Below are 26,877 nucleotides of genomic sequence, written 5' to 3' on the forward strand. Positions count from 1 at the left end.
TTTTAACAGACTCAGTGTAATGTTTGAAATAGAAACTGTTTGGATCCCTTAATCTTTTCTGGTAACTAAGAAACAAATTTGGCTGTGATATTTGTGACATCTAAATTTGCTTATAAGTTTTCTTTGGCTTTTAAACAGAAGGAATCTCAAAAGAATGATAAAGATTTGAAGATATTAGAGAAAGAGGTAAGCAGTGCTTTCAACTTATTGAAAAGTACATATAATAGAAACAGTTACATAGATTTAAGAGATAAGGATTCTGTTGCAGTGTGAGGAGTCCTGCAGTGAGGGAAACATGCCATTCAGAACAGTGCGTATGGGAAAACAGTTCTTACAACATTTCACAGATCTATCCAGGCTATGTTAATGTGGTATGCTGGCAACGCCAAGATTCAAGATAGCCCACTTAATGAAAAACTGATAACTGAAAATCATTATGTCAGTTGATTACAATTAGATATGTGGATCAGATATTGATATCTATCCATCGTTGACACTCTTCCTGTATGCTGACTTATGTTAAGACAACATAGCTAGAGGATTTCTTAGTGAGCATGCAATCCCAGCTGGTCAGACTGTGATGAAGGTAGGCTAACTCCATGCATTGCTCTGCACAATAGGTATAGGCCTTCCTCATGGGTGAAATAACACAGAGCTATGCTGTTCAATGTGGTGGCTACTCACCACATGTGACTATCTAAATTAAATAAGATAAAATTAAGAACTCAAATCAGCCGGGTGCAGTGGCTCAAGCCTGTAATCCCAGCACTTTGGGAGGCCGAGACGGGCGGATCACGAGGTCAGGAGATCAAGACCATCCTGGCTAACACGGTGAAACCCCGTCTCTACTAAAAAATACAAAAATTAGCCAGGCGAGATGGCAGGCGCCTGTAGTCCCAGCTGCTCGGGAGGCTGAGGCAGGAGAATGGTGTGAACCCAGGAGGCGGAGCTTGCAGTGAGCTGAGATCTGGCCACTGCATTCCAGCCTGGGCGACAAAGCGAGACTCCGTCTCAAAAAAAAAAGAACTCAATTCCTCAGTTGCACTAATCACATTTGAAGTGCTCAATAGCCACATGTGATTAGCAGCTACCATACTGGACAGGGCGTTTCCACCATGACAGAAATTTCTGTTGAACAGTACTGACCTAAAGAACCCATTTACTTTCCTAGCAATGCTAAGCAGCTCACTGTGAACTTTGCTTCTCTGCCTTTTTTTTTTTCTGTTTCCGTTGCTAACCAACTCTTTTTCTCATGGATATATTCTTTCGATATATTAAAATCTTTCATTTGATTACAGTCGAATGTTGGCTTTTGACCAAGAGTATGTCAGAGTAACTGTAGATGTCTGCTCAGTTGCTCTGATTGTTTTGTATGTATTCTAATCATGTTAGCTATCATTTTATTGAGGATACATGTAGGGGTTGATATTTAATCACTGAGGAATAATCACTGAGTCTCAGTCAGATAGCTGGTGAGTGAGTGGTAAAGCCAGGATTAGAACTAATAATTTATATCAGTGACTTCATTCGGTGTAGAATTTTAGGGTGGCAGGTTTCCCCCCATGACATTAAAAATATCATTTCATTTCATTGTCTTTTGGCTTCCACATTTTCTGTGGACAAAATATTGGTCTGGGGGGGTTTTGTTGTTTTGTTTTGTTTTTTAAATCTGGTAATAGCAGCAAGAATGATGGCTTGCCAATGCCTAGTACATTCTCCTCAGAAGCCCAGCTCTGCCTTCTTGAAATAAAAAACATTTAGTATTTTAAGCTAATTTGAATTTGTGTAATTGAAGCTACAGAAAATAACTGTTATAGGTGGAAATGCCTTAAACGTGAATAAATAGCAGCCGGGCACAGTGGCTCATGCCTCTAATCCCAGCACTTTGGGAGGTTGACGCGGGTGGATCTCGAGGTCAGGAGATCGAGGCCATCCTGGCTAACACAGTAAAACCCCGTCTCTACTAAAAATACAAAAAATTTGCCGGGCGTGGTGGGGGGCGCCTGTAGTCCCAGCTACTCGGGAGGCTGAGGCAGGAAAATTGCTTTAACCCAGGAGGCGGAGCTTGTAGTGAGCCGAGATGCTGCCACCACACTCCAGCCTGGGCAACAGAGCAAGACTCCATCTCAAAAAAAAAAAAAGTGAATAAATAGCTTAATTATACTTGGAATTTATGGCAACTAAAGTTCTTCTGTTCTTAAAATGCATTAAGACTTTTAAGATGCATCATAGGTAAATATGATTATTCAGATAGCTAGTAACATTAGAATATCTACAAGCATAATGTCAAAATCAGAGATTTTTCCAGAAACTTTCGGGGTGATTATTCGTAATCATTTATTCTCACCTTGTTTTTGTCCAGATTCGTGTTCTTCTACAGGAACGTGGTGCCCAGGACAGGCGGATCCAGGATCTGGAAACTGAGTTGGAAAAGATGGAAGCAAGGCTGAACGCTGCACTCAGGGAAAAAACGTCTCTCTCTGCAAATAATGCTACACTGGAGAAACAACTTATTGAATTGACCAGGACTAATGAACTACTAAAATCTAAGGTATCTGAGCCTCATGATAACATTTACAGTTGAATAAATATAAACATGTTTTTTCGGGCTGGGCGCAGTGGCTTACGGCTGTAATCCCAGCATTTTGGGAGGCCAAGGCGGGTGGATCACCTGAGGTTGGGAGCTCAAGATCACCCTGACCAACGTGGAGAAACCCCGTCTCTACTAAAAATACAAAAATTAGCGAGGCACATTGGCGGGCACCTGTAATCTCAGCTACTCTGGAGGCTGAGGCAGAAGAATCGCTTGAACCCAGGAGGTGGAGATTACAGTGAGCTGAGATGGTGCCATTGCACTCCAGCCTAGGCAAGAGAGTGAGACTCCGTCTCAAAAAAACAAAACAAAACAAAGTATACCAGGCAATTCAGATTTATTTTGTTAAGCAAACATGTTTCAAGAAATCCTTTCTCAGGGACTTGCTTTAGAATCTTGCAATGCACTTTCCAGCACACAGAGGTAAGTGACCACCCAAACAACCTTTCAAAACTAAACCAGCAGGCCAGGCATAGTGGCTCACACCTGTAATCCCAGCACTTTGGGAAGCTGAGACGGATGGATCACTTGAGGTCAGGAGTTCGAGACTAGCCTAGCCTAACATGGCGAAACCCCATCTTTACTAAAAATACAAAAATTAGCCAGGTATGGTGGCACACACCTGTAATTCCAGTTACTCAGGAGGCTGAGGCATGAGAATCGCTTGAACCCGGGAAGTGAAAGTTGCAGTGAGCAACACGGCACTCCAGCCTGGGTGACAGAGTAAGACTCTGTCTCATAAAAATAAAATCAAAACAAACCAGCAAGTCATATTAAGGAAAAGAGAGATAAGAACAGTAGACCGGTGCAGTGGCTCATGCCTGTATTTCCAGCATTTTGGAAGGCTGAGGGCTGGAGAATTGCTTGAGGCCAGGAATTTGAGACCAGCCTGGGCAAAATATCAAGACCCCATCTCTATAAACAACTTGAAAAATTAGCTAGGCATGGTGGTGGTGCACACCAGTAATCCTAGCTACTCAGGAAGATGAGGCAGGAGGATTGAGTCCAGGAGATTGAGATTATAGTGAGCTATGATCATGCCACGCCACTCTAGCCTGGACAGCGAAGCGAGACTTGATCTCTTAAAAACAAAAGAAAAAAAAAATCAATCAGTAATTATGGTGTAGGTCAAAGACTGTTCTCTCTACCAAAGCATATTACAGTCAAAAACATAACCCCAGTGATAGGTAGAAAAATCAATACTTGTGTATTTTAAATATATCTTAGCAGAAAATATTTCTGAATTTTTTATGTGTTTGTTGTACTTAGTTTTCTGAAAATGGTAACCAGAAGAATTTGAGAATTCTAAGCTTGGAGTTGATGAAACTTAGAAACAAAAGAGAAACAAAGATGAGGGTGAGTGCTGCCTTTGGCAGGTTTGCTGTGTCTGGATCTGGGGATCAGTACAATTTTCTCATTTCCTAAAACACGTATCTTTGTTGTGTAGGGTATGATGGCTAAGCAAGAAGGCATGGAGATGAAGCTGCAGGTCACCCAAAGAAGTCTCGAAGAGTCTCAGGGGAAAATAGCCCAACTGGAGGGAAAACTGTAAGTGACTGAATGTGAAGAGAACTTGTTAAGTGGAAGCAATTCTTGATTTGACTCTCTTCACAAATTATTGTTTACTGAGACTTCAGACTTCTCTTAGTACTTATCTCATTGCCTCCCTCCAGTTGCCCTATTTCTTTTTTTAAATGAGAATGAGCCCTAATCATTCTCAAACATGTGCTAGAAAGTTGTATGAGTGCATTACTTTTGTACATCTTCTGTATTAATGATGAGGAAAGGTTTCGTGATCTTATGAAAGTGGTCATTAGATTGAAACGGAAAAACACTGGTATAGGAAGTTGTGATTTATGCACAATCATAGGCTTTGATTTTGAGCTTTAATTTACATATAATAAAATGTGTGGAGAGTAAGTGTTCAGTTTGGTGACTTTAGCAGTTGTATACACCTATGTAACCATTACCAAACAAGATAGAGAACATTTTCATCCCTTCAGAAAGTTCTTTCACACCCCTTCTTGACTCCCTGCTACTGCCTGTGCCATGTCCCCATCCCCACAACTACTTTCTCACTTACATCATCATGAATTAGCTTTGTCTTTTTTTATTTATTATCATTATTATTGTTATTATTATTATTTTAGAGATGGGGCATTGCTGTGTTACTCAGGCTGGTCTCAAACTCCTGGACTTAAGTGATACCACCCTGACCTTCCAGAGTGCTGGAGATAGAGACATGGCCGCTATACCTGTCCAGTTTTGCCTTTTTTTAGGACATGCAAGAGAGAAAGAGCATGTGTGTGTGTGTGGCTTCTTTTGTTTGATGTAATTTTTCAAGATTCATCCAATCTGTTCTGTGTACTATAATTTTTCCTATTTTATTTCTGAGTAGTGGTTCACCCTATGAATATACCTCCATCTCTTTACTCTCCTTTTGATCATTATTTGGGCTGTTGCCAGTTTCTGCCATTGAAAAGACTGCTGTGAACATGTTTTATGTTTTTTTATGGACATGTTTTTATTTCTCAGATAAATTTCTAGGAGTAGAATTCTTGGGTAATAGGGTAGTGTATATATAATGTTTTTTAAAATTCAAAAGTGGTTTTGCCATTTTTATACACCCCCCGGCAATGTATGACAGTTTCAGTTGTTACAGATTCTCACCAACATTTAATGTTGTCTGTTTGATTTTAGCCTTTCTACTAGGTAGGAAGTGGTATCTCCTTTGTGATTTTAATTTGTTGCTATGAATGTTGACCATATTTTTATGTGCTTATTGACCATTTTATGTGCATATCACCTTTTGCAAAGTGTCTGTTGAAGTCTTTTGTCCATTTCTTGCATTGGACGGTTTGGTGGAGGTAAACAGATAAGTAATCAAATACCAGGTAGTCTGGGACAAAAGCTTTATGGCACACAAAATGCTATTTAGGATGTTGGGTGGGTGGGAAAACCAGGAAGACCACAAAAAAAATATTATTTCTAACACTTGGGATACTGTAATGATGGTTCTTGTCATTACAGGTTTTTTGTCAGTGTATATTCAGAAAACTTTATCACTTAAATAAAAATTTTAGTCTTGTATTTGGATATAAATTCTGAATTTGAGAAATCACATAAAATAATTGTTAAGAGTTAGGACTCTGGAGTCAGCCTGCCTGATACAGCAGTATCTGGTACATAAGCATTATGTATGATTATTAAGTAATGAAACTAGAATGTATTAACATATGCAATTTTTGTTTTAGTGTTTCAATAGAGAAAGAAAAGATTGATGAAAAATCTGAAACAGAAAAACTCTTAGAATACATCGAAGAAATTAGGTAATATGAGCAGTAGCTTTAAATTGAACCTTATTTTTTTAATACTGAATCATTTTTATCATTTTTCTGTTATTTTTCCCTGTGCCTAAATAGATGTGCTTTTTAAGACAATTTGTTTTAATGCAGTTGTGCTTCAGATCAAGTGGAAAAATACAAGCTAGATGTTGCCCAGTTAGAAGAAAATTTGAAAGAGAAGAATGATGAAATGTTAAGCCTTAAGCAGTCTCTTGAGGAGAATATTGTTATATTATCTAAACAAGTAGACAATCTAAATGCAAAATGTCAGCTGCTTGAAAAAGAAAAAGGTATTACAGTGTTTTATAGTTACTTTCTTTAGATAAGTGTTACATACAACATTTAGGAAAAATACTGCTATGCTAAAACAACCTTTTAAATATAATTAGCTATACTAACATTTTAAATATAATTAGCTATATAGCTGTACAACAGCAAAAACCTGTACTGCATTTTAGAATATTTTACTCTTATAATGTTTGTTTTCTGTTTGTTTCAATACAGCATATTACCTGTCTTGATTGAAATATATACAGTCGTATAATTCTTAACTTTTCCACTAGGTGGCTATTTAAAAATCAGTAGATATACAGAACAAGATTTGTGGGTTTTATTATGTAGCACATAATATATATTATACGTAATGATACAAAGTTCACAGTTGTGTTTTTTTCTTTGGAAATACCATACTAAAAGCAGTATAAAGGAATATTATGGGAGTCCAGTTTCTCAGTGTTAATGTTCTTATCTAATTCCAGTATTTTCATGTTTTGCACTTTCTAGAAGACCATATCAACAGGAATAGAGAACACAATGAAAATCTAAATGCTGAGATGCAAAACTTAAAACAGAAGCTTATTCTTGAACAACAGGAATGTGAAAAGCTTCAACAAAAACAACTGCAAGTTGATTCACTTCTGCAGCAAGAGAAAGTAATTTACTACCATATTTTTTTAAACCATTTATTTTGTGTCATACATTTCCCTATGTCTCTGAACGCCTTTACACTGTGTATATTCTTTGATCTAATAGTTCTGTATCTTTAGAGTCTTATCCTGAGAACATAATCATGGATTTGCTGAGGATTTAGCTACATATTTTCACTACATGTTCACCACAGGGTTATGAATAATGTGGGAAAATGGCAACAGATACAGCAAAACAGGGAAATAATTTTTTAAAAAATTTTCTGGTTCATGCTTATGTGATTTAGGCTATGTAAACATTTACACTTACTTTGTAAAAGAGTGTCTAATTACAGAAGAAACAAAGCAATTTTTAAAATCCAGATTATTTATAGAACATTTTACATATCAGTGAGAAGAAAGTAAGTCCACTAAAACATTATGGGCATAGGATAGAAAAAGAGAAGGCGAAGTTCTGATGGCCTGTAAATGTAGAAAGATGCTCCCACCTTAGTAGTAACCAAGGAAGTAGAAATAATTTTTTTTCACTTAAAAAATTGGCACAAATTAGGCCGGGCGCGGTGGCTCAAGCCTGTAATCCCAGCACTTTGGGAGGCCGAGACGGGCGGATCACAAGGTCAGGAGATCGAGACCAGCCTGGCTAATACGGTGAAACCCCGTCTCTACTAAAAAATACAAAAAACTAGCCGGGTGAGGTGGCGGGCGCCTGTAGTCCCAGCTACTCGGGAGGCTGAGGCAGGAGAATGGCGTAGACCCGGGAGGCGGAGCTTGCAGTGAGCTGAGATCCGGCCACTGCACTCCAGCCTGGGCGACAGAGCGAGACTCCGTCTCAAAAAAAAAAAAAAAATTGGCACAAATTAAAACATTTGATAATATAAAATACTGGTGAGAGTTAAGCCAACAGGTTCTTACATGTACTGATGTGAAATATTATAGTGTTAGACAACCTACAACAGCTAAAGGAATTGAGGAATATATACTGACCTGGAAAGATTATCAACAACAGAGTATATATCATTTATATCCCTCCCCAAATGTGTATGTATATATAAGTGTATAGAAAAATACCAGAAGGCATATATATTCCAAACTCGTAGCTATCTCTGCAATGGGAAAACTAAAATTAGGGGAGGAAGTCATCAAAGATAATATTAACATCATTTGTAATATTAGAATTATTTCACAATGATGATTTATTTGTTTATTGTATAGCTTAAAAAATAATTTTATATAATATGGAAATCACCACATACTTTTTATATAATATGTGAAACATTATATTAATATCAAAGCCAGTTGGAAAGCAGATATATATATATATAAAATATAATTTTAGTTTAAGAAGTTTCTGCATGTGCGTTGCATAGAAAAAAGCCTAAGATGATATTTGCTGCAATGTTAACAAGGTATAGGAAATAATCTATGAAAACAAATATGCTATTTCTATATTGTTTTAAGTTTCCTTGAATCTCTTGCATTTAGGTTTCATCCTTCTTTATCTGTACTTTTTTTTTGTCTTCTAGTACAACCTCACAATGGCATTCCAATTTATTTTGGTGATTTTCTGTTTGGATATAGGAATTATCTGCTAGTCTTCATCAGAAGCTCTGTTCTTTTCAAGAGGAAGTGGTTAAAGAGAAGAATCTCTTTGAGGAAGAATTAAAGCAAGCACTGGATGAGCTTGACAAATTACAGCAAAAGGAGGAACAAGCTGAAAGGCTGGTCAAGCAATTGGAAGAGGAAGCAAAATCTAGAGCTGAAGAATTAAAACTCCTAGAAGGAAAGCTGAAAGGGTTTGTATTAATAGGATCTCATGTTTATGTATGACTACAGATGCCACAAATTATTTTGAGTACATTTTTTTTAGTATTCTCATATCAATCATGTGAGTGTGTGAGGTTGGAATTGTTTTACAATTAAGTAGTAATTATTATTTTACAATTAAGTAGTAGACACAGAATGTGTACACCAAATGTACATGCAAACAAGTAAGACAGCCCCCTTTTTTAAGTTAAACGTATTGCCCCCTTTTTTTTTTTTAAGTCCAAAGAGAGTTTTAATAAACAAATGACAAAAGTTTTGCACTTCTTTACTACTCTGATAATTTCTGAAATTTATTGGACATCAGCATTAGAACAATAATGGACTCGGGGCTGCAATTCCTGTACTTTGGGATGCCAAGGTGGGAGGATTGCTTGAGCTCAGGAGTTTGAGACCAGCCTGTGCAATACAGTGAGACTTCATCTCTACTAAAAATTAAAAAAAAAAAACTAGCTGGGCACATTGGCATGTGCCTGTAGTCCCAGCTACTTAGAAAGTTGTGGGAGGAGAGTCACTTGAGCCCAGGAGATCAAGGCTGCAGTGAGCCGTGATCATGTCACTGCACTCCAGCCTGAGCAACAGAGCGAGACTCTGTCTCAAAAACAAAAAACAATAATGAACTTGGGGGAAAAATATAAAGAATCCCTCCCGTTAATAAATAGCATTCCCATTTTTTGTCTATACATTTACATAGTATAAGTTACACTTTTAATTGTATTTTTCAGGGAGCACAAACACTTCAGAAATGCAAAGCAGGCTGACACAATGGCACATGCCTAAAGTCCCAGCTATTCAGGAGGCTGAGATGGGAGGATCTTTAGATCAGGAGTTTGAGGCTGTAGTGCTCAATGATTGTGCCTGTTAATAGCCATGGCACTCTTGCCTGGGCAACATAGCAAGATGCCCTCTGAATCAGTAAGTGATAAAAAGCAAATGAGAAAAAATAATTAGAACTAGGAAACATTCAAAAATAAGAAATATATTATTTACAGTAGAAAGGCTTTGAAATCTCAGCCAGACACGGTGGCTTACACCTGTAATCCTACCACTTTGGAAGGCTGAGGCAGGCAGATCAGAAGGTCAGGAGTTTGAGGCCAGCCTGTCCAATACGGTGAAACCCTGTCTCTACTAAAAATACAAAATAAATTAGCCCTGTGTGATGGCGCATGCCTGTAATCCCAGCTACTCAGGAGGCTGAGGCAGGAGAATTGCTTGAATCCAGGAGGCAAAGGTTGTGGTGAGCTGACGTTGCACCACTGCACTCCAGCCTAGGTGACAGAGGGAGACTCTGTCTCAAAAAAAAAAAAGACTGAAATCTCACTTTTTTCCCTAATTCTAGTTCCTTATAATTTCTGCCACATTATGTTTCCTTCTCCCGCGCACTTATTTATTTCATTTTGTTTTGTCCATAGTATTTGCTAATTTTTTATTTATTAAGAGAAACTATTCCTTAGCCTACATATTCCTATTTCATAGTTCAGGAACACAGGTCAGTGACAAACTACTACATTTAAGTTACAAAGTCTGGTTTGATTCTTGAGTTCAAATTTCAAATATTATTTAAATCCTTGGGATCTCATCATTAAAACACTTTTTGGCAAAGGACTATGGGCTAGATAGGAGTTTGTGTTATTGTAATATATCTCACACCTGTGTATCTGTCTCAGTAGAAACTTTTGTTATTAATCTTTTCTGTTTTCTTGTGATTAGTAATGAGAATGAACAGCAAGGTTTTTCATATCCCTGCTTTTGGGGAAACAATACAAATTGTTATTAGGGGTGTTCTATATTACAGCCAATCTCAGGGAACAGGAATCTTGGGAAAATAAGATTATGTCATTTTCAGAGAGGAAAGTTGAGATAATTATTTATTCTAACCCAAAAAACTGTGGTCCAATGGTCAAGAGATAATGATTTTTATTACTAATTTTGTTAGCTAGCTAGTTGATTCTGAGCAAGACAATCTTAGTTTCTTTCATTTTCTACTTCATTTTCTACTTATAAAAGAGTTTTATGAGATGATCTCTAAGATCCCTTCTAGCCTGGAAATTTCAAGCTTAAGAGAAAAACCAACTAAGAATTAATTCTTCTAGGGGACAGGGAAGAAAATAATTTTATTATACACTCTTTAGTAATATTCGATTGCTGTTGCTGTGGTGTGTATATTTTTGAAATCCCACACTTGTTACAGAATGAATTTGATCAGCTGTTTTTCTTATCTCACTGTCCAACTTAGTCTATAAGTACACAATGCTTATTTACAATTTTTAGTTCTATATGTTTTTTAAAAGATGTTTCATAAGCTCATATGCATATCTAAAAATTTTATCACCACTTTGGAAATATGTTATTTCCAAAATATCTCTGAGATTTAATAGCATGTGTTTATAAAGATGACTTAAAACCCATTCTGTCTATGCAAAATAATCCATTAAAGAAGTTATTGAATCTTTCAGTAATAGTGTGTTATGTGGGTTATTCATATAATCAGAATAAATCTACAGAGTCTTATAACTGTTTCTGTAATTTAAAATGAAGTGTCTTTAATTGTTCATAGTCTTTCTCAAGTATCTAAATGGAGAGAATGGAACTTCATTCAATCCAGATGTTTTTTAACTGATAATCTTTTGCAGTCTTTAGTCCTGGCTAATATCTTAAGATTTTGTTTTATAGTCTTTTATATTCTACTACCTTCTTCCCCCAAATTTTTAAAGTAAAAAAGCAGGAAAGATAAGTTGAAGCTAGTAGAAAAATACATTAAAAACATGTCTTTCGAGGTAAGTCATAAATTAGGATCTGAGCTATTTAGCAGGTAATGCAATGGTGAAGATATGAGCTGTATGATTCACAGTTTCAAAGGTAAATACCATTTTCTTTCTTAGGGTAATAATTGTAGGTGGCATTTTATCTTTTAATTATTTCTTTTTCTTAGGAAGGAGGCTGAACTGGAGAAAAGTAGTGCTGCTCATAACCAGGCCACCCTGCTTTTGCAGGAAAAGTATAACAGTACAGTGCAAAGCCTTGAAGATGTTACTGCTCAATTTGAAAGGTATTTTTCTTTTGAGCCTGCACTCTTAAATGTAACATAAGCAGAAAGGGACGTTTACCCAGGGAAATATGTGAACTGTGAACAAAGCAATCACACAAAGGATGATTCGTATTAGTTTAAATTCCATAATCACCAACCATAAGTGGGCATTTAGCATTATCTGGTAATCTTATTATATTTATATAATTCCCCTTTATAATTTATAGAAATTCCCCTTTCTCACTATCCACTTCAACTTTTATGCACTGAGCCAGGTGCGGTGGCACATGCCTGTAGTCCTAGCCACTCCATACGCTGAGGTGGGAGGATCAAGTCATGCACTTAGAAGCATTTGGTGCTTCTGCCTTACTCTCTTGATGTTATCATTTTCATAAAGAAATCAGAAATTTTTATCTCCTCATTAGACCTATAAAGAGACCCACATTTGTACTCATCCTATCTTCCCACTTATTACAGATTAAATGTCCTAGTCTTTTCATCTTCAGTGACCTCATTCTATCATTTTTTTCTCTCATAATTTGAAACCTTTTTACTGGATTTTTTCCAATCAATATTAAAACATGATAATATACATCGATCTTTAAAATATATTAATTAGCTGGGTGCTGTGGCTCATACCAGTAATCCCCGTGCTTTGGGAAGCCAAGGCAGGAAGATTGCTTGAGGCCAGGAGTTTGAGACCAGCCTGGGCAATAGAGTAAGACCTTGTTTCTACAAAAAAATATTAAGAATTAGCCAGGCATTGTGGCACATGCTACTTGGGAGACTGAGGGGGGGAGGATCACCTGAGCCCAGGAGTTCCAGGCTACACTGAGCTAAGATCACACCAGCCTGGGTGACAGAGCAAGACTGTCTCAAAACAAACAAAAAATAAATAAAATACACAAATTGTTTTAAAAACTCCTCTGACTTTAACTTCCTTTTGCAGCTGTCTAACACCACCAGTCATTCCCTTCTTAACCCAAAATTCTACTCCTTTTCAGTCCTTGTCCTTCTCCTTTTCCTTCTCTTGACAGAGAAGATTGTCTCTATATCCACTTCCTCACCTCTCGTGCCTTCTACTTATTTTCTCCTTAAATAAAAAGTTTATTTTGGGTGGAACTACAAATTACAAAGGCCAATATAATGAATACTTATATATTAATGTTAACATTTTTATTTATCACTTTTACTTTAGCTCATTTTGGCAGAGAGGTTCCTTTCTTTTATTTAGTAAATGCAAAAGAATGCATAACATGTACATAAACTATAGAGCTTGAAGATAAAGCTGACATGCATGAACCTATAAAAGACAACCAGTAAGCCAAAAGATTTTCAACAACTTAGTATCCATGTATAAGTTCCTCCACCATCCCATTTTCATGCCTTCCCTGAACAGATAACACTGTCCCAAAGTCTACATTATTTCCTTGTTTTTTCTCCCCTGTGTATTATAATTTTATGACACATATATCCATACAAATAATGCATTATGTAATTTTCCTTCTCTCTGAACTTTACCAAAAAATGTCATCATAGTATATACTGTTTCCTGGGACTTATTTTTCCATTCTGCATTATGTGTGTTTTCAGGATTGAATCATGTTGTCTGAGGCTATGGTTTGTTGATAGTCACTGCTATGAGTATTTTACTGTATGAATATACCACAACTTATTTATTCATTCTTTGGACTTTGGGTTGTTTCCCATTTGTTTAGTTATTATTAGTTATTTAGAGACTATAAGTATGCATGTCGGTAAGAATTTCTCTAAAGCCAAAGGTATATGAATGTTCAACTCTAAAACTTAATACCAAATCATTTTCCAATGTGGGAGTAAGAATCTACACTCCCACTAGTGTTATATAAGTTTCCATTTATCTTCTTTGCCAAAGCTTATTAGACTTCTTAAATTTTGCCAGTGTACTTAGTGTAAAATGGCTTCTTATTGTGGATAATTCATCTTTCCTTTTCCATAAAAGGCTTGTTTATGACTTTTGTTTATTTGTCTATAGGGTTATCATCTTTTCCTCACTGATTTGTAGAGATTTTCTTTATCAGCCATATGGGTTACAGGTATCTTCGGCCAGTTTAGCTTATTTTTATTTTCTTTTCGGTTTCTTCTGGTGAGCGGAAATTCTCGATTTCAATATGGTTAAAATATTTATCTGTGTGTGGGCACTTTGGCTTCTCATTTAAGACCTTCTTTCTATCCCAAGGTGTAAAGGTATTCAACTAGTTTTCTTCTAAAAGTTTTAAAATTTCATTTTCCATTTTTCCACCTAGAACTGATTTCTATCTGTGTAGCAATATAGAGATCAAATTCATTTTTTTGTTTTCCCTGTGGACAACCAATTGCCTAGTTTAATTGTACCTTAAATTCATTAAACTGTACCTTGTTTCCCCAGTGATCTGTTCCCACATGTGATACCTTATGACAGATAAATAATTTATATGTGTATATGTTTTATTTATAATTTTTATTGTATCAGAACATATAAATTGTATAAATATATATATAAATTATACATATATATTTATTGCTAATATCAATCCTGTAAAGGAATTTCCCTTCTCGTTAGTTTGAAGAATAGTGCTTCAGGAGGTTTTTATCTATTCTGTTATTTCACTCACCATCCATATACTCATAGTATTAAAATTTATTTCATCAAACCAGACTTTTCTTTACGGCTCCATATTCACATATCCAGTTACCCACTTGACATCAAGCAGACATCATACTGTCTTTTTATATTATCCAAATTTAATAACCTATCCAAACCAACTCTTGATCTTTCCATTGCTTTCTATCCCTAGCCTCTCATTGTTTTTTATTATAATCAGTGACATCATCTTCCCAGCTTTTCATTCTATAAATCTGAGAGTCATCCTTCATTCTCTCTTCCTTACCCCCAATATTCAATCTATCTCTTGAATTTTTCTACTCTGCTTCCAAAAGAGATCTTGTGTCTTTCCATTGCCAGCTCCTTAGTCTGAGCCTCCTTTATCACTCACCTGAGCTGATAAATAATTGTTTTATTTATAGAAGGATCAAATAATTGATCCTTCAGTTTTCCATTCTTTCCCCTGCCCTAATCCATCCTCCTCATAGCTCTAGAGTGAGCTACACATTTAATTAAACACCTTTTTATTTTATTTATTTATTTGTTTGTTTGTTTGTTTATTTATTTATTTTGAGACGGAGTTTCGCTCTTGTTGCCCAGGCTGGAGTGCAATGGCACTATCTCAGCTCACTGCAGCCTCCATCTCACGGGTTCAGGTGATTCTCCTGCCTCAGCCTCCCGAGTAGCTGAGATTACAGGTGTCCGCCACCACGCTCGGCTAATTTTTTGTGTTTTTAGTAGTGAGGAGGTTTCACCATGTTGGTCATGCTGGTCTCGAACTCCTGACCTCAGGTGATCTACCCATCTCAGCCTCCCAGAGTGCTGGGATTACAGGCATGAGCCACCATGCCTGGCCTACTTGGACACCTTTAATGGTTCCTGTCTATCCCCCAGGTAAGCCCACTGTGCCCTGCTCTGATGACCCTCATGCCACCAGCTTCTGCTCCAGCCTTTCTTACTCATTAGGCTCTAGTCTCACTTCTTATTTTTTGATTGTGAGTAATTTTCATGTTTGGTAGTTGATTTCTTTTCCATCTCTTGTATGCATACTTCCTGCACCTAGTAGGCACTTGATTTTTTTTTCTTTGAATACACAGCAGATGCCATGTAAACTCATTAGTACTTAGCTCAGAACACTGAATTCTTACCTGTGTTAAATGCATGAATACATTAAAAACGTTTTAGTTTTACCTAAAAGTATATAAAATGTAAACTGATCAGTTATGATTGTCATATGTAATAGTTAGAAAACTACTTTGATTTTTTTTTCTTTTTAATAAGCTATAAAGCATTAACAGCCAGTGAGATAGAAGATCTTAAGCTGGAGAACTCATCATTACAGGAAACAGTGGCCAAGGCTGGAAAAAGTGCAGAGGATGTTCAGCATCAGATACTGGCAACTGAGAGCTCAAATCAAGAATATGCACGGTATATACAGCTAATAATGGCCTTAGAACCATTAAGACAATTTAATGTTGAAAGCCAGCTGGTAACTGTCCCTTGGCTTGCTTTTGGCCATCTTACATTGCAAATTAAGAATTTACTCAGTTAAAAAATGACGCTTCTTGAAGAGTTCCTTGGGTTTTTTGTTTTTTTTTTAAAGGGAAAAATTAATGAAAATGGCTATAAAATGTTTAGTGAACTCTTCTCTCTCAAACCAAAGGATGCTTCTAGATCTGCAGACCAAGTCAGCATTAAAAGAAACAGAAATTAAAGAAATCACAGTTTCTTTTCTTCAAAAAATAACTGATTTGCAGAACCAACTCAAGCAACAAGAGGAAGACTTTAGAAAACAGCTAGAAGATGAAGAAGGAAGGTATTCTGTGATTAGAGCCTGAGTGCCTTATAACTCAGTTATGATGTTATTTTTTAGATAACTATGTTTTTCTTAATTTAATTTTTCCATGCAGAAAAGCTGGAAAAGAAAATACAACAGCAGAATTAACTGAAGAAATTAACAAGTGGCGTCTCCTCTATGAAGAACTATATAATAAAACAAAACCTTTTCAGGTTTGTCAGATAGGAGGAAACTTGTGTTTATTGTAGGAATTCACTTTGTTCCCTGTTATATAGTGAGGACAGTGACTTGGGTTTTCTGCAAGATCATTTTGCTGTGCACTTACAGTGCCAATTTAGCTCACTATTAAAGGCTTATTGTTAAATTACTCTGCATAACTTTTTCCCACATTTTTGAAGTATAATTAACAAATTTAATTGACATGATTTTTTCAATGGGCCCTTTGTGGTTTAAAAAAAAACTGTAATGAGGAACTTAAAAGTTTGGCTCAGAGGGCTTGCCTGGTATGAGCTTTTGATAATTAACCAATTTTAATTTGTGATATGACTTACCTTATTGCAAAGATTCATTGTTTCTCAATACACTGATCTTTTAAAAGAAAAAAGAATAAATGCTGATTTTGGAACTTAGATAGAAGTACAGTATTGGTTATAATGTGGTGATCTAACTGATACAGATAAAACTGGCCAGCTGGCTTTTTTACCTTGTTTGTTTTCCTCTGTTTTAATGATCTTTAAAATGAAAAATACAAAGTTTAAAAGAGTTTTGTAGAGAATCTATGGAGAGCCCTGAGAATATGTAAACATACCCTGTTTTTATTTGTGTTTTTAATTTTCTTTAGTGTTTATGGTTTACATGAAACTGGTATGATCAAACTGTTTTAAGTCTTTATTTTAAAAATCTTTTTCAGCTACAACTAGATGCTTTTGAGGCAGAAAAACAGGCATTGTTGAATGAACATGGTGCAGCTCAGGAACAGCTAAATAAAATAAGAGATTCATATGCTAAATTACTGGGTCATCAGAATTTGAAACAAAAAATCAAGCATGTTGTGAAGTTGAAAGATGAAAATAGCCAACTCAAATCGGTTTGTAAAGTGACATTTCATTTTATTAAAGATATTGGAGGGAGTGGGGGTTATTCTAATTATAATACTTAAATAAAATGAAAATCTTTGGTATCAGGAAAAAAAAAAAGTTTATAGAGGAAAATTGGGCTGCAATTTAGTGGATTTACTTTAGAGTGTTGACCAGATGGGCCTTCAATGTTCTAAAGTTTTCTAGCTACCTTCTTAATATATTGAAAATTACTAGAGTAATTGGATGAATGCATTAAGCTTTACATATCTATTTCCATTTGCAAAATTGCAAACTCCTTGATGTAAAACTGTAAAGAGAAGCAGTGTTCAAAAATAGTTGGGCATTTAAATTTTTTAACATATGTATCGAGATATAATTGACATCCCATACAATCTACCCATTGAAAGTGGACAATTCAGTGTTTTTTAGTATACATATACAGATATGTGCAACCATCACCATAGTCAATTTTAGGACATTTTCCTCACCTCAAAACAAAACCCTGTTATCCTTTTCCTAACACTCTCCTATCTCCTCACCCCACCCTTCAGCCCTAAGCAACCACTAATCTACTTTCTGTCTCTGTTGATTTCCCTATTACAGACCTGACATGTTCATGGATTCAGATAATATGTGGCCTTTTGTTACTGGCTTCTTTCAGTCAATTAGCATAGTATTTTCAAGAGTCATTTGTGTTGTAGCATGGAGAGTACTTTTTTTTTTTATAGCCTAATAATTCATTATGTGGTTAAACCACATTTTATTTATTCATTTGTAAGTTGATAAACAATTGTTTGCACATTTTGGCTATTACAAATAATAGCCATAAACATTCATATACAAGTTTTTATATGGACATTTGTTTTTATTTCCCTGGGAAATAATTGGAGGGAAGTTGCCAGATCATTTGATAACTCTACGTTTAATCATTTCAGAAAGTATCAGACTAGATTCTGATGAGATCGGATAGGTTCAGGGTGGTATGGCCATAGAAAGGTCAGACTGTATTCAAAAATGGCTCATACCAGTCTATATTCTACAGGCAGTATATGAGGGTCCCAATTTCTCCACATAGTTACCAACATTTGTTATTATCTGACTTCTTTATCTTAGCCATTGTATTTGGTATAAAGTGGTATCCCATTGTGGCTTAACTTGCACTTTCTTAATTGGTAGTAATGTTGGTCATCTTTTCATGTGCTTACTGGCCATTTGTATATCTTCGTAAAAGAAATGTCTGTTCAGACTCTGCTCATTATTAAATTGGATTATTTGTCTTTTTATTATTGTGAGAATTCTTCATCTATTCTGGACACAAGTCTCTTATGTATTATTTGCAAATTTATTCTCCCATTCTGTGCATTGTCTTTTCACTTTCTTGATGTTGTCCTTTGACCCAAAAAACTTTTATGAAGTCCAGTGTGTCTATTTTTTTGTTTGTTTGTTCCTTGGTATCTATCTCCTCTGCCAAATTCAAGGTCAGGAAGATTTACCCCTGTGTTTTCTTCTAACAGATCTATGGTTTTAGCTCTTACATTTAGATTATTGATTGATTTTGAGTTAATTTTTGTATGTGGTGTGAGGTAAGGGTCCAGCTTCATTCTTTAGCATGTGGACATGCAATAGTCCCCACACTATTTTTTAAAGAGAATATTCTTGCCTCCAGTTAATGGAGTTAACATCCAATTAAAAAATCATTTAGACTGTACATGTATGGGTTTATTTCTAGACTCTCACCTGTCTTCCATTGATCTATACATCTATGTGCCACCACACTGTCTTGATTACCGTTGTTTTGTAGTAAGTTTTGAAATCAGGAAGCGTGAGTCCTCTTTGTAGTTTTCAATATGGTTTTGTCTATTCTGGACCTCTTGCAATTCTATAGTGATTTTGGAATCCGTTTTTTTTTTTTTTTTTTTGAGACGGCATTTCACTCTGTCACTCAGGCTGGAGTACAGTGGCGCGATCTCAGCTCACCGCCAGCTCTGCCTCCCAAGTTCACGCCATTCTCCTGCCTCAGCCTCCCGAGTAGCTGGGGCTAGAGGTGCCCACCACCACGCCCAGCTAATTTTTTGTGGTTTTAGTAGAGACAGGGTTTCACTGTGTTAGCCAGGATGGTCGATCTCCTGACCTCGTGATCCGCCCACCTCGGCCTCCCAAAGTGCTGGGATTACAGGCGTGAGCCACTGTGCCCAGCCTGGAATCAGTTTTTCTACAAAGAAACCAGCTGGGATTCTGATGGGAACTGCATTGAATCTATAGATCAGTTTGGGACATATTATTATCTTTACTAGGTTAAGTCTTCTAATATATGAATATGGGATATTTTTCCAAGTATTTAGATATCATTTAATTTCTTTCAACAGTGTTTTGTAGTTTTCAGAGTATAAGTTTTCCACTTCTTTTGTTAAATCTATTACTATTTTATTCTTTTTGATGCTATTGTAAAAGAAATTGTTAATTTCATTTTTGGATTGTTCATTGCAAGTGTATAGAAATACAATTGATTGGCCGGGTGCGGTGGCTCAAGCCTGTAATCCCAGCACTTTGGGAGGCCGAGACGGGCGGATCACGAGGTCAGGAGATCGAGACCATCCTGGCTAACACGGTGAAACCCCGTCTCTACTAAAAAATACAAAAAACTAGCTGGGCAAGGTGGCGGGTGCCTGTAGTCCCAGCTACTCAGGAAGCTGAGGCAGGAGAATGGCCTACACCCAGGAGGCGAAGCTTGCAGTGAGCTGAGATCCGGCCGCTGCACTCCAGCCTGGGCGACAGAGCGAGACTCCATCTCAAAAAAAAAAGAAATACAATTGATTTTAATATATTTATCTTGTATCCTGCACACTTGCTAAACTCATTTTAGTTCTAATAGTTTTTTAGTGGATTCCTTAGGATATTCTTATGGAAGATCATGTCTTTTGCAAATAGAGATGGTTTTACTTATTTTCCAATCTGGATGCCTTTTATTTCTTTTTCTTGTTTAATATCTCTGGCTAAAACCTGTAGTATAATACAATGTTGAATTTAGAAATAATGAAAATGGATGGACAGACTTTCTTTGTTCCTGATCTAGGGGGAAAGCATTCAGTCTTTCTCCATGATATATGATGTTAGCTATACGATGTATGTAGAGTGACATTATTAGATGTTGATTTGTCAGCCAGGCGCAGTGGCTTACGCCTGTAATCCCAGCACTCTGGGAGGCCAAGGCAGGTGGATCACCTGAGGTCAGGAGTTTGAGACAAGCCTGGCCAATATGGTGAAACCTCATCTCTACTAAAAATACAAAAATTAGCTAGGTGTGGTGGCGGGCACCTGTAATCCCAGCTACTTGGGTAGGAGAATCTCTTGAACTCAGAAGACAGAGGTTGCTGTGAACTGAGATGGAGCCATTGAGCCTGGGAGACAACAGCGAAACTCCGTCTCAAAAAAACAAAGATGTTGATTTGTCACAGATGCTCTTTATCAAGTTGAGGAAGTTCCCTTCTGTTTCCTACTTTGTTGAGCATTTTTATATGAAAGGGTGATAAATTCTATCAAGTGCTTCTTCTATTTCTATTGAGATTATCACGTAATTTGTTTTTTATTCTGTTGATATATTTTATTGATTTTTAGATGTTAATCTAACCTTCTGAGATAAATCCCACTTGGTTATGGCATATAATTATTTTTATATGTTGCTGAGGGGTTTTTTTGTTCATATTCCTAGGAGATACTGGTCTATGGGTTTTCTTTGTTTTGTTTTTGTTTTTTTAATGTCTGTCTCATTTTGGTATCAGGGTAACGGTGACATCATAAAATGAATTGAGAAATGTTCCTTCTTTTCTATGTGGAATGGTTTTTGAATAATTGGTGTTAATTCTTCATTGAATATGTGGTAGAATTTATTGGTGAAGCCATCTGGACCTAGGCTTTTCTTGTGAATATTTTTTGATTACTAATTCAATATCGTTACTTGATACAGGCTTATTCAGATTATCTTTCTTCTTGAGTCGGTTTTCTTCTTGAGTAGTTTATGTCTTTCTATAAATGTGTCTAATTTGTTGGTATATAATTGTTCATAGTATTCCTTTATAATATCTTTTATTTCGGTAAAGTCAGTAGTAATGGCTCCTCTTTATTTCTGATTCTAGTAATTTGAGTCTTTTTTTATTTAAGTTTCTTTCTTTTTAAAAATTTTTAGTAGAGAAAGAACTTTATTTTTGTTTGGTTGGTTTTTGGGGTTTTTTTTGAGACAGGATCTCACTCTGTCACCAGGCTGGAGTGCAGTGATGCAATCACAGATCACTGCAGCCTCGACCTCCCTGGATTCAGGTGATCCTCCCACCTCAGCCTCCCAAGTAGCTGGGACTACAGGTGTGCACCACCACACCTGGCTAATTTTTCTACTTTTTGTAGAGACAGAGTTTTGCCATGTGGCCCAGGCTGGTCTGGAACTCCTGGGCTCAAGCAATCTACCTGCTTTGGCCTCTCAGAGTGCTGGGATTATAGGCTTGAGCCACTGCACCTGGCCAAGAACTTTTCTTTTTTATGATTTCATCTTTTGTTTTAGATGTAAGGGTACATATGCAGATTTGTTACATATGTGCATTGCATGATACTGAGGTTTAGGGTATGACTGGTCCCATCACCCAGTTAGTAAGGATGGTGCTCAGTAGGCGGTTTTTCAGCCCTTGTTTAATGGCTGAAAAATCCAACATCCAGTTACTCTCAAAGACATTTTTTCTCCTTTTGTCCAAATGTATAGGTTATACTTTTCTGTTTACTGGCATGCCTTGTAATTTTTCATTGGAGAGTAAATTTTTAGATCATATGTTGTAGCATTTCTGGGTACAGCTCCCCCTCCTTTTGGGGCTTTTTATTTGCTTATTTGCTTAATGAGCGGCTCAATGATTTTAGTGAAGCCTATCCTACTACTTCCCCAGACCCCAACAGTGTTGTGCCTCTGATGTTGCTGTGCAGGGAGGTACAGTTTTAGGTATATCCACAATTACCCTGGGATGACACTTGCTTTGGTAGGGTTGCCTTCCTCTCTTTCTGTGAACATAGTAGGCTATAAACTCCAGTAGGTGCTGGCTCCTTGCTTTATTATTTTCAACAGTACCCTAGGGCATAAATTGCTGTATCAACTAATCCAATCAAATTCTGGCCCCTCTGTAGGGGTTGCATCTGAGAGCAGTGCTGGATATTTATTGACTACAGAAGGGCTTGTCCCAGCTGTCTTATTCCCTAGTTTTCTCCTGCAAACTAACTAGTCTGCTGTTGAGCCTATATCTTAAATCTCCTCCCAATTCTCTATCACTATAACCACCACTGTTCTTTCATGGTCCCCAACCTTTTTGGCACCAGGGACCATTTTTGTGGAAGGCAATTTTTACACAGACCGGATCACCCAGCTCGTGATTGGTTGGTGTGGATGGTTTTGCGATTAAAATGTTCCACCTCAGATCATCAGGCATTAGATTCTCATAAGGAGCATGCAACCTAGATCCCTCACACGTGCAGTTCACACTAGGGTTCACACTCTTATGAGAATCTAATGCTGAAGCTGATCTGACAGGAGGAGGAGCTCGGGGGTAATGCTTATGCTTCCTGGCTCACCATTCACCTCCTGCTCTGCAGCCCGATTCCTAACAGGTCATGGACAGGTATCGATCTGTAGCCCAGAGGTTGGGGACCCCTGCTTTAGAGCACCATTAGGCTTCAGCTTCTCCAAGCTCTGTTGCAGGTGAAGTCAGTTCCTTTGAAAAGAAATGAGGAGCTACCTGTTTTATGGCCTACTTGCCTTTTCCGCCCTCCTTTCCCCCTCCCCTGACAATATCTCTGAGCCAGAACTAGAACTGAAATTGGGGACAATGGCAGTTTTCTGTCTGAGAGACATCTCTGCCCTAGGAGCTGAGTTTTCAGTGGACTTGTGGGGAAGAGATGAGGAATCGCCCCAGGCCCTCTTGACTCACCTCTCCTGGTGTAGAACCATCCCCTTCATGAGCCAGAGAAAGGGTGATCAGGGGCCCAGCATTTTCAACACGCTGTGCCCAAGGTGAGCCCCTGTTCCATGAATGGGGCTGAGTGGAGGAAGGGATCCCCCACCTCACAACTGCATTTGTCCAAGATATAACCACAGCCACAGGGAGCTGGGGACAAGATGAGAAACTCTGATGTCCTGGTCCTCCTGGGAGGGAAGCTTCTGACTCAGAGGTGGGGGAAAAGAGGGCCCTGTGCTTTTGATTGTAGCCATCTGGCATGGACTTTGCCTTGCTAAGCTGGGAGTGGGAAGAGGGGAAGGAGTTTTGGCTTCAATACTGCAGACTTTCATCTTTCTCACCAAATTTTTGCAGATTTTCTTCAATAGACATTTCTTCATTTGCTGTTTTTCCCTTAGGTCAATTTTCAGAGGCTTTAACTGGTTAACATCTTATGACTTTTAGTTTCACTAGGGAGTAGGTCAGCAGAACTTTCATGCTGTCATGCCAGAAGTCCATCTCAGCAGTTACTTTTGAGTTGAACTTTTATCAGAAAAATAGCTTTGTAGCTGTAGAAGGGCAAGGAGATTTAAGACTGTATCTCCTTTGTCACAGCTGTTTCAAGTCATTTTGTAATTCAGTCTTAAAGCCTCTGTCTAGCAGTGATTGTTGCCATTGGGTGTGATAGTACATAAACAACTCTGGAATTTGCCCACAACATTGGTAACACATTTCACTGACATAATCTTTAATAATTGTTTATTACCTTTTTTTTTTTTTTTTTTAACCTAGGAAGTATCAAAACTCCGCTGTCAGCTTGCTAAAAAAAAACAAAGTGAGACAAAACTTCAAGAGGAATTGAATAAAGTCCTAGGTATCAAACACTTTGATCCTTCAAAGGCTTTTCATCATGAAAGTAAAGAAAATTTTGCCCTGAAAACCCCATTAAAAGAAGGTAAGACATGAATAAATATATAAAAGTGTCCTCTTCCTTTGGATTTGCTTTCACAGCATTTAGCAAGTCATCCATCTTATGAACTGTGAAAATTTGTTGACACCTTCTGATAAAAGCAATTCTTACTGAGATTGTTGTGTACAAATGACTGTTTTTTCCCTCCTTCTACACTTTCTTTTCTGTATACCTGGATTCTGCCTGTTCTTCAAGGCTGGGTCAAATTATATCTTCCTTGAAGCTTTGCCTGACTATTTTGCCCCTGTCCACACTCCCCAATTTTACTCCCTCTATAATACCCTTAGCATTTTAACCTAAATGTCTCTTAGGTCCTTAATCATTTTCTAATTTCTAGTTTTGGAGAAGTAATTTCTTATTTCTTGACTGGGAATGTTTGTCTTTCACAATAAATTAAAATTGGTTGAAATGATAAAGACTTGTAAATAAAATTATCTTGCAGAATATATTGCTTCATCTGCCTAGAGAAGATACAAGGCCTGTTTTTAGTTTATAACGAAGGATAAATTCGTTTTAATCTAGATTACTAATACTTCTTTTCAATAATTCTTCTAGGCAGTACAAACTGTTACTGAGCTCCTATGGAGTGACAAGAATCATGGAAGTAAACATCTGAAAAACGTGTTGAAGATTATTTCATTCGTATTGTTGTTATTGATGTTGTTATTATGTTTGACATGGTATTTTATAATGTTGTATTTAATTTTAACTGCCAATCCTTAAATATGTGAAAGGAACATTTTTTACCAAAGTGTCTTTTGAGATTTTATTTTTTCTTGTAAATGCCTCCTGCCTAATGCTCACCTTTATCACCTCATTCTGAACCCTCTCACTGGCTTTCCAGCTTACAATGCATCTCATCAACTTAATATTCCTTTAAAAGTCAGTATCATATTATTATTCTGTTCTGAAACCTTACTTTCAAGAGTCTAATCCCCAGATTTTTTAGCTTGATCCTGGAGGTCTTTTCTAGTCTGAGCTTCTTTAGCTAGGCTAAAACACCTTGGTTTATTCTTGCCTCTACTTCAATTCTGATAATGCTCACCTATTATCCTTCCACTTGTCCAGTTGAAATAAGAAATTTAAGAACGAGCCTAACTTCATAGGAACCTCTCCATTTTTAATCAGTTGTTTAATAATTTACAGGTTCTTAGGCTCCATCCTATTTGTATGAAATTATAATCTGTGATTTGGCCTTAAGCCTGCATTTTTAACAAACTCTTCAGTTAATTCTTAAATACACTGAAAATCTGAGAAACTCTGCATGTAACTATTTCTTTAGAGTTTGTCATACACTGCTTGTCATCTACATGTCTACTGAGCATTTGATTAATATTTGTGTAATATGAAATAAAATTACACAGTGAGTCATTTAACCAATTAATTTTTCAACTTTATTTTATGAAGTTACATTAATGCTTCTATATAAGATGTATTTATTATCTCTTCCCTACCCACACCACCTTGTCCCCAGAATCACAAAAGATACTGTTTAGAAAGTGGTAAATCTCTCTCTAAAATGTCTGTTTTGCACATTGGTATAATATTGATAAGCTACCTTTTTTATAATATGTCCTCATTGATCGACCAACAGGGACTATCAGTCAGAATTGCTTTTCATAATTATTTTATTAGATCTTAATACATGGTTGAATTTTAAAATGCAATTTTTTAAATTAAATTCAGAAGAAATGTAGGAATTGAAAAATTGTCCAATAAAATGGTTTAATGGGCTGCGCACAATGGCTCACGCCTGTAATCCCAACACTTTGGGAGGCTAAGGCGGGAGGAATTCAAGATCAGCCTGGGCAACATAGTGATCCCTCATCTCTAAAAAATATATAAATAAATAATAAAATGCTTCAGGACTCCTACTTTTAGCCAAGATGGGGTAATAAGATGAACAACCAGGTGCACTGCCCAAAGTTCTGCCCACTGGGAGGATTTCTCTTCACCACTGTCCTTCAGGGATGTCCCAGAGAAGGGCTGGCATACTGTAGCTATCCAATTTCAGGTGATGCCTACATATCACACAGAAACATCTATAAACTAGGCCCATGTCATTTATTCCTGTCAATTCATCATAGGGAACTCCCCATGAGCTTGGGAGAAAAAAGGCAAGGTAGCAGGAACAGGGACCATGGGCATTTGGGTCACTTCTTCATGTAACTTACTTTTGCCTTCAGGTCCTGCCTGGGCCCAGTCACATACATAACACGTTCTTTGATGATGTACTCCTGCTGTGCACACCCAGCATTATGGCTTATGGGTCAGATAACACCCAACTCATCATGGGCAGCTCAGGTCACATGGTAACTTAATTGACCATGGTAAGCATTCAGTCCCTACTGAAGCCCAGCAGTAGTCCAAGAGCTGTTTCTCAAAAGAGTAGTTATCTGCATAGGATAGCAGGTCTTTCTTCAAAATACTAAGGGTCTGCACTGAGATTCATCTATACGGGCCTGCCACAGGTTCCAACAGCATCTCTATCTGCCACTGACACTTCAAATACCATTGGATCTGCACATTCATATGTCCCAAGCAACAAAGCAGCTTACACAATAGCCTGGACCTATTGCAGAACCTTTTCCTATTCTGAGTCCTACTCCAAACTAGCAGCTTTTCAAGACACTCAGTAAATGGGCCAGAGTAACAAACCCAAATCCAAAGAGGGCTGCCACATGTCATGCCTCTTCTGGTTGTAGGAGGGGGCAGATGCAAAAACTTACCTT

The 26,877-nt window shown here is 37.1% G+C and overlaps 1 protein-coding gene across 8 annotated transcripts in view; it reads left to right on the forward strand.

Annotated features, from left to right (window-relative positions):
- Nucleotides 1-25,525, forward strand: part of HMMR (hyaluronan mediated motility receptor) — a 34,218-nt gene extending 8,693 nt beyond the window's left edge. For 2 of the 8 annotated variants that reach the window (XM_073994705.1, XM_015452228.3), the window contains exons 4-18: nt 139-186; nt 2,363-2,551; nt 3,863-3,949; nt 4,041-4,141; nt 5,848-5,922; nt 6,049-6,227; nt 6,721-6,869; nt 8,442-8,656; nt 11,617-11,733; nt 15,617-15,763; nt 15,939-16,151; nt 16,246-16,345; nt 17,044-17,220; nt 23,968-24,130; nt 24,701-25,525. In XM_073994705.1, the coding sequence (XP_073850806.1) occupies nt 2,435-2,551; nt 3,863-3,949; nt 4,041-4,141; nt 5,848-5,922; nt 6,049-6,227; nt 6,721-6,869; nt 8,442-8,656; nt 11,617-11,733; nt 15,617-15,763; nt 15,939-16,151; nt 16,246-16,345; nt 17,044-17,220; nt 23,968-24,130; nt 24,701-24,720 (1,860 nt within the window). In that variant the 5' untranslated portion in view covers nt 139-186; nt 2,363-2,434 and the 3' untranslated portion in view covers nt 24,721-25,525. The remainder of the gene's footprint in view (nt 1-138; nt 187-2,362; nt 2,552-3,862; nt 3,950-4,040; nt 4,142-5,847; nt 5,923-6,048; nt 6,228-6,720; nt 6,870-8,441; nt 8,657-11,616; nt 11,734-15,616; nt 15,764-15,938; nt 16,152-16,245; nt 16,346-17,043; nt 17,221-23,967; nt 24,131-24,700) is intronic. The other 6 variants (XM_073994707.1, XM_045394490.2, XM_073994706.1 and 3 more) reach the window with 3 other exon arrangements.
- Nucleotides 25,526-26,877: the final 1,352 nt, after the last annotated feature.

The sequence above is a fragment of the Macaca fascicularis genome, chromosome 6, assembly GCF_037993035.2.
Source record: "Macaca fascicularis isolate 582-1 chromosome 6, T2T-MFA8v1.1".
Lineage (NCBI taxonomy): Eukaryota > Metazoa > Chordata > Mammalia > Primates > Cercopithecidae > Macaca > Macaca fascicularis.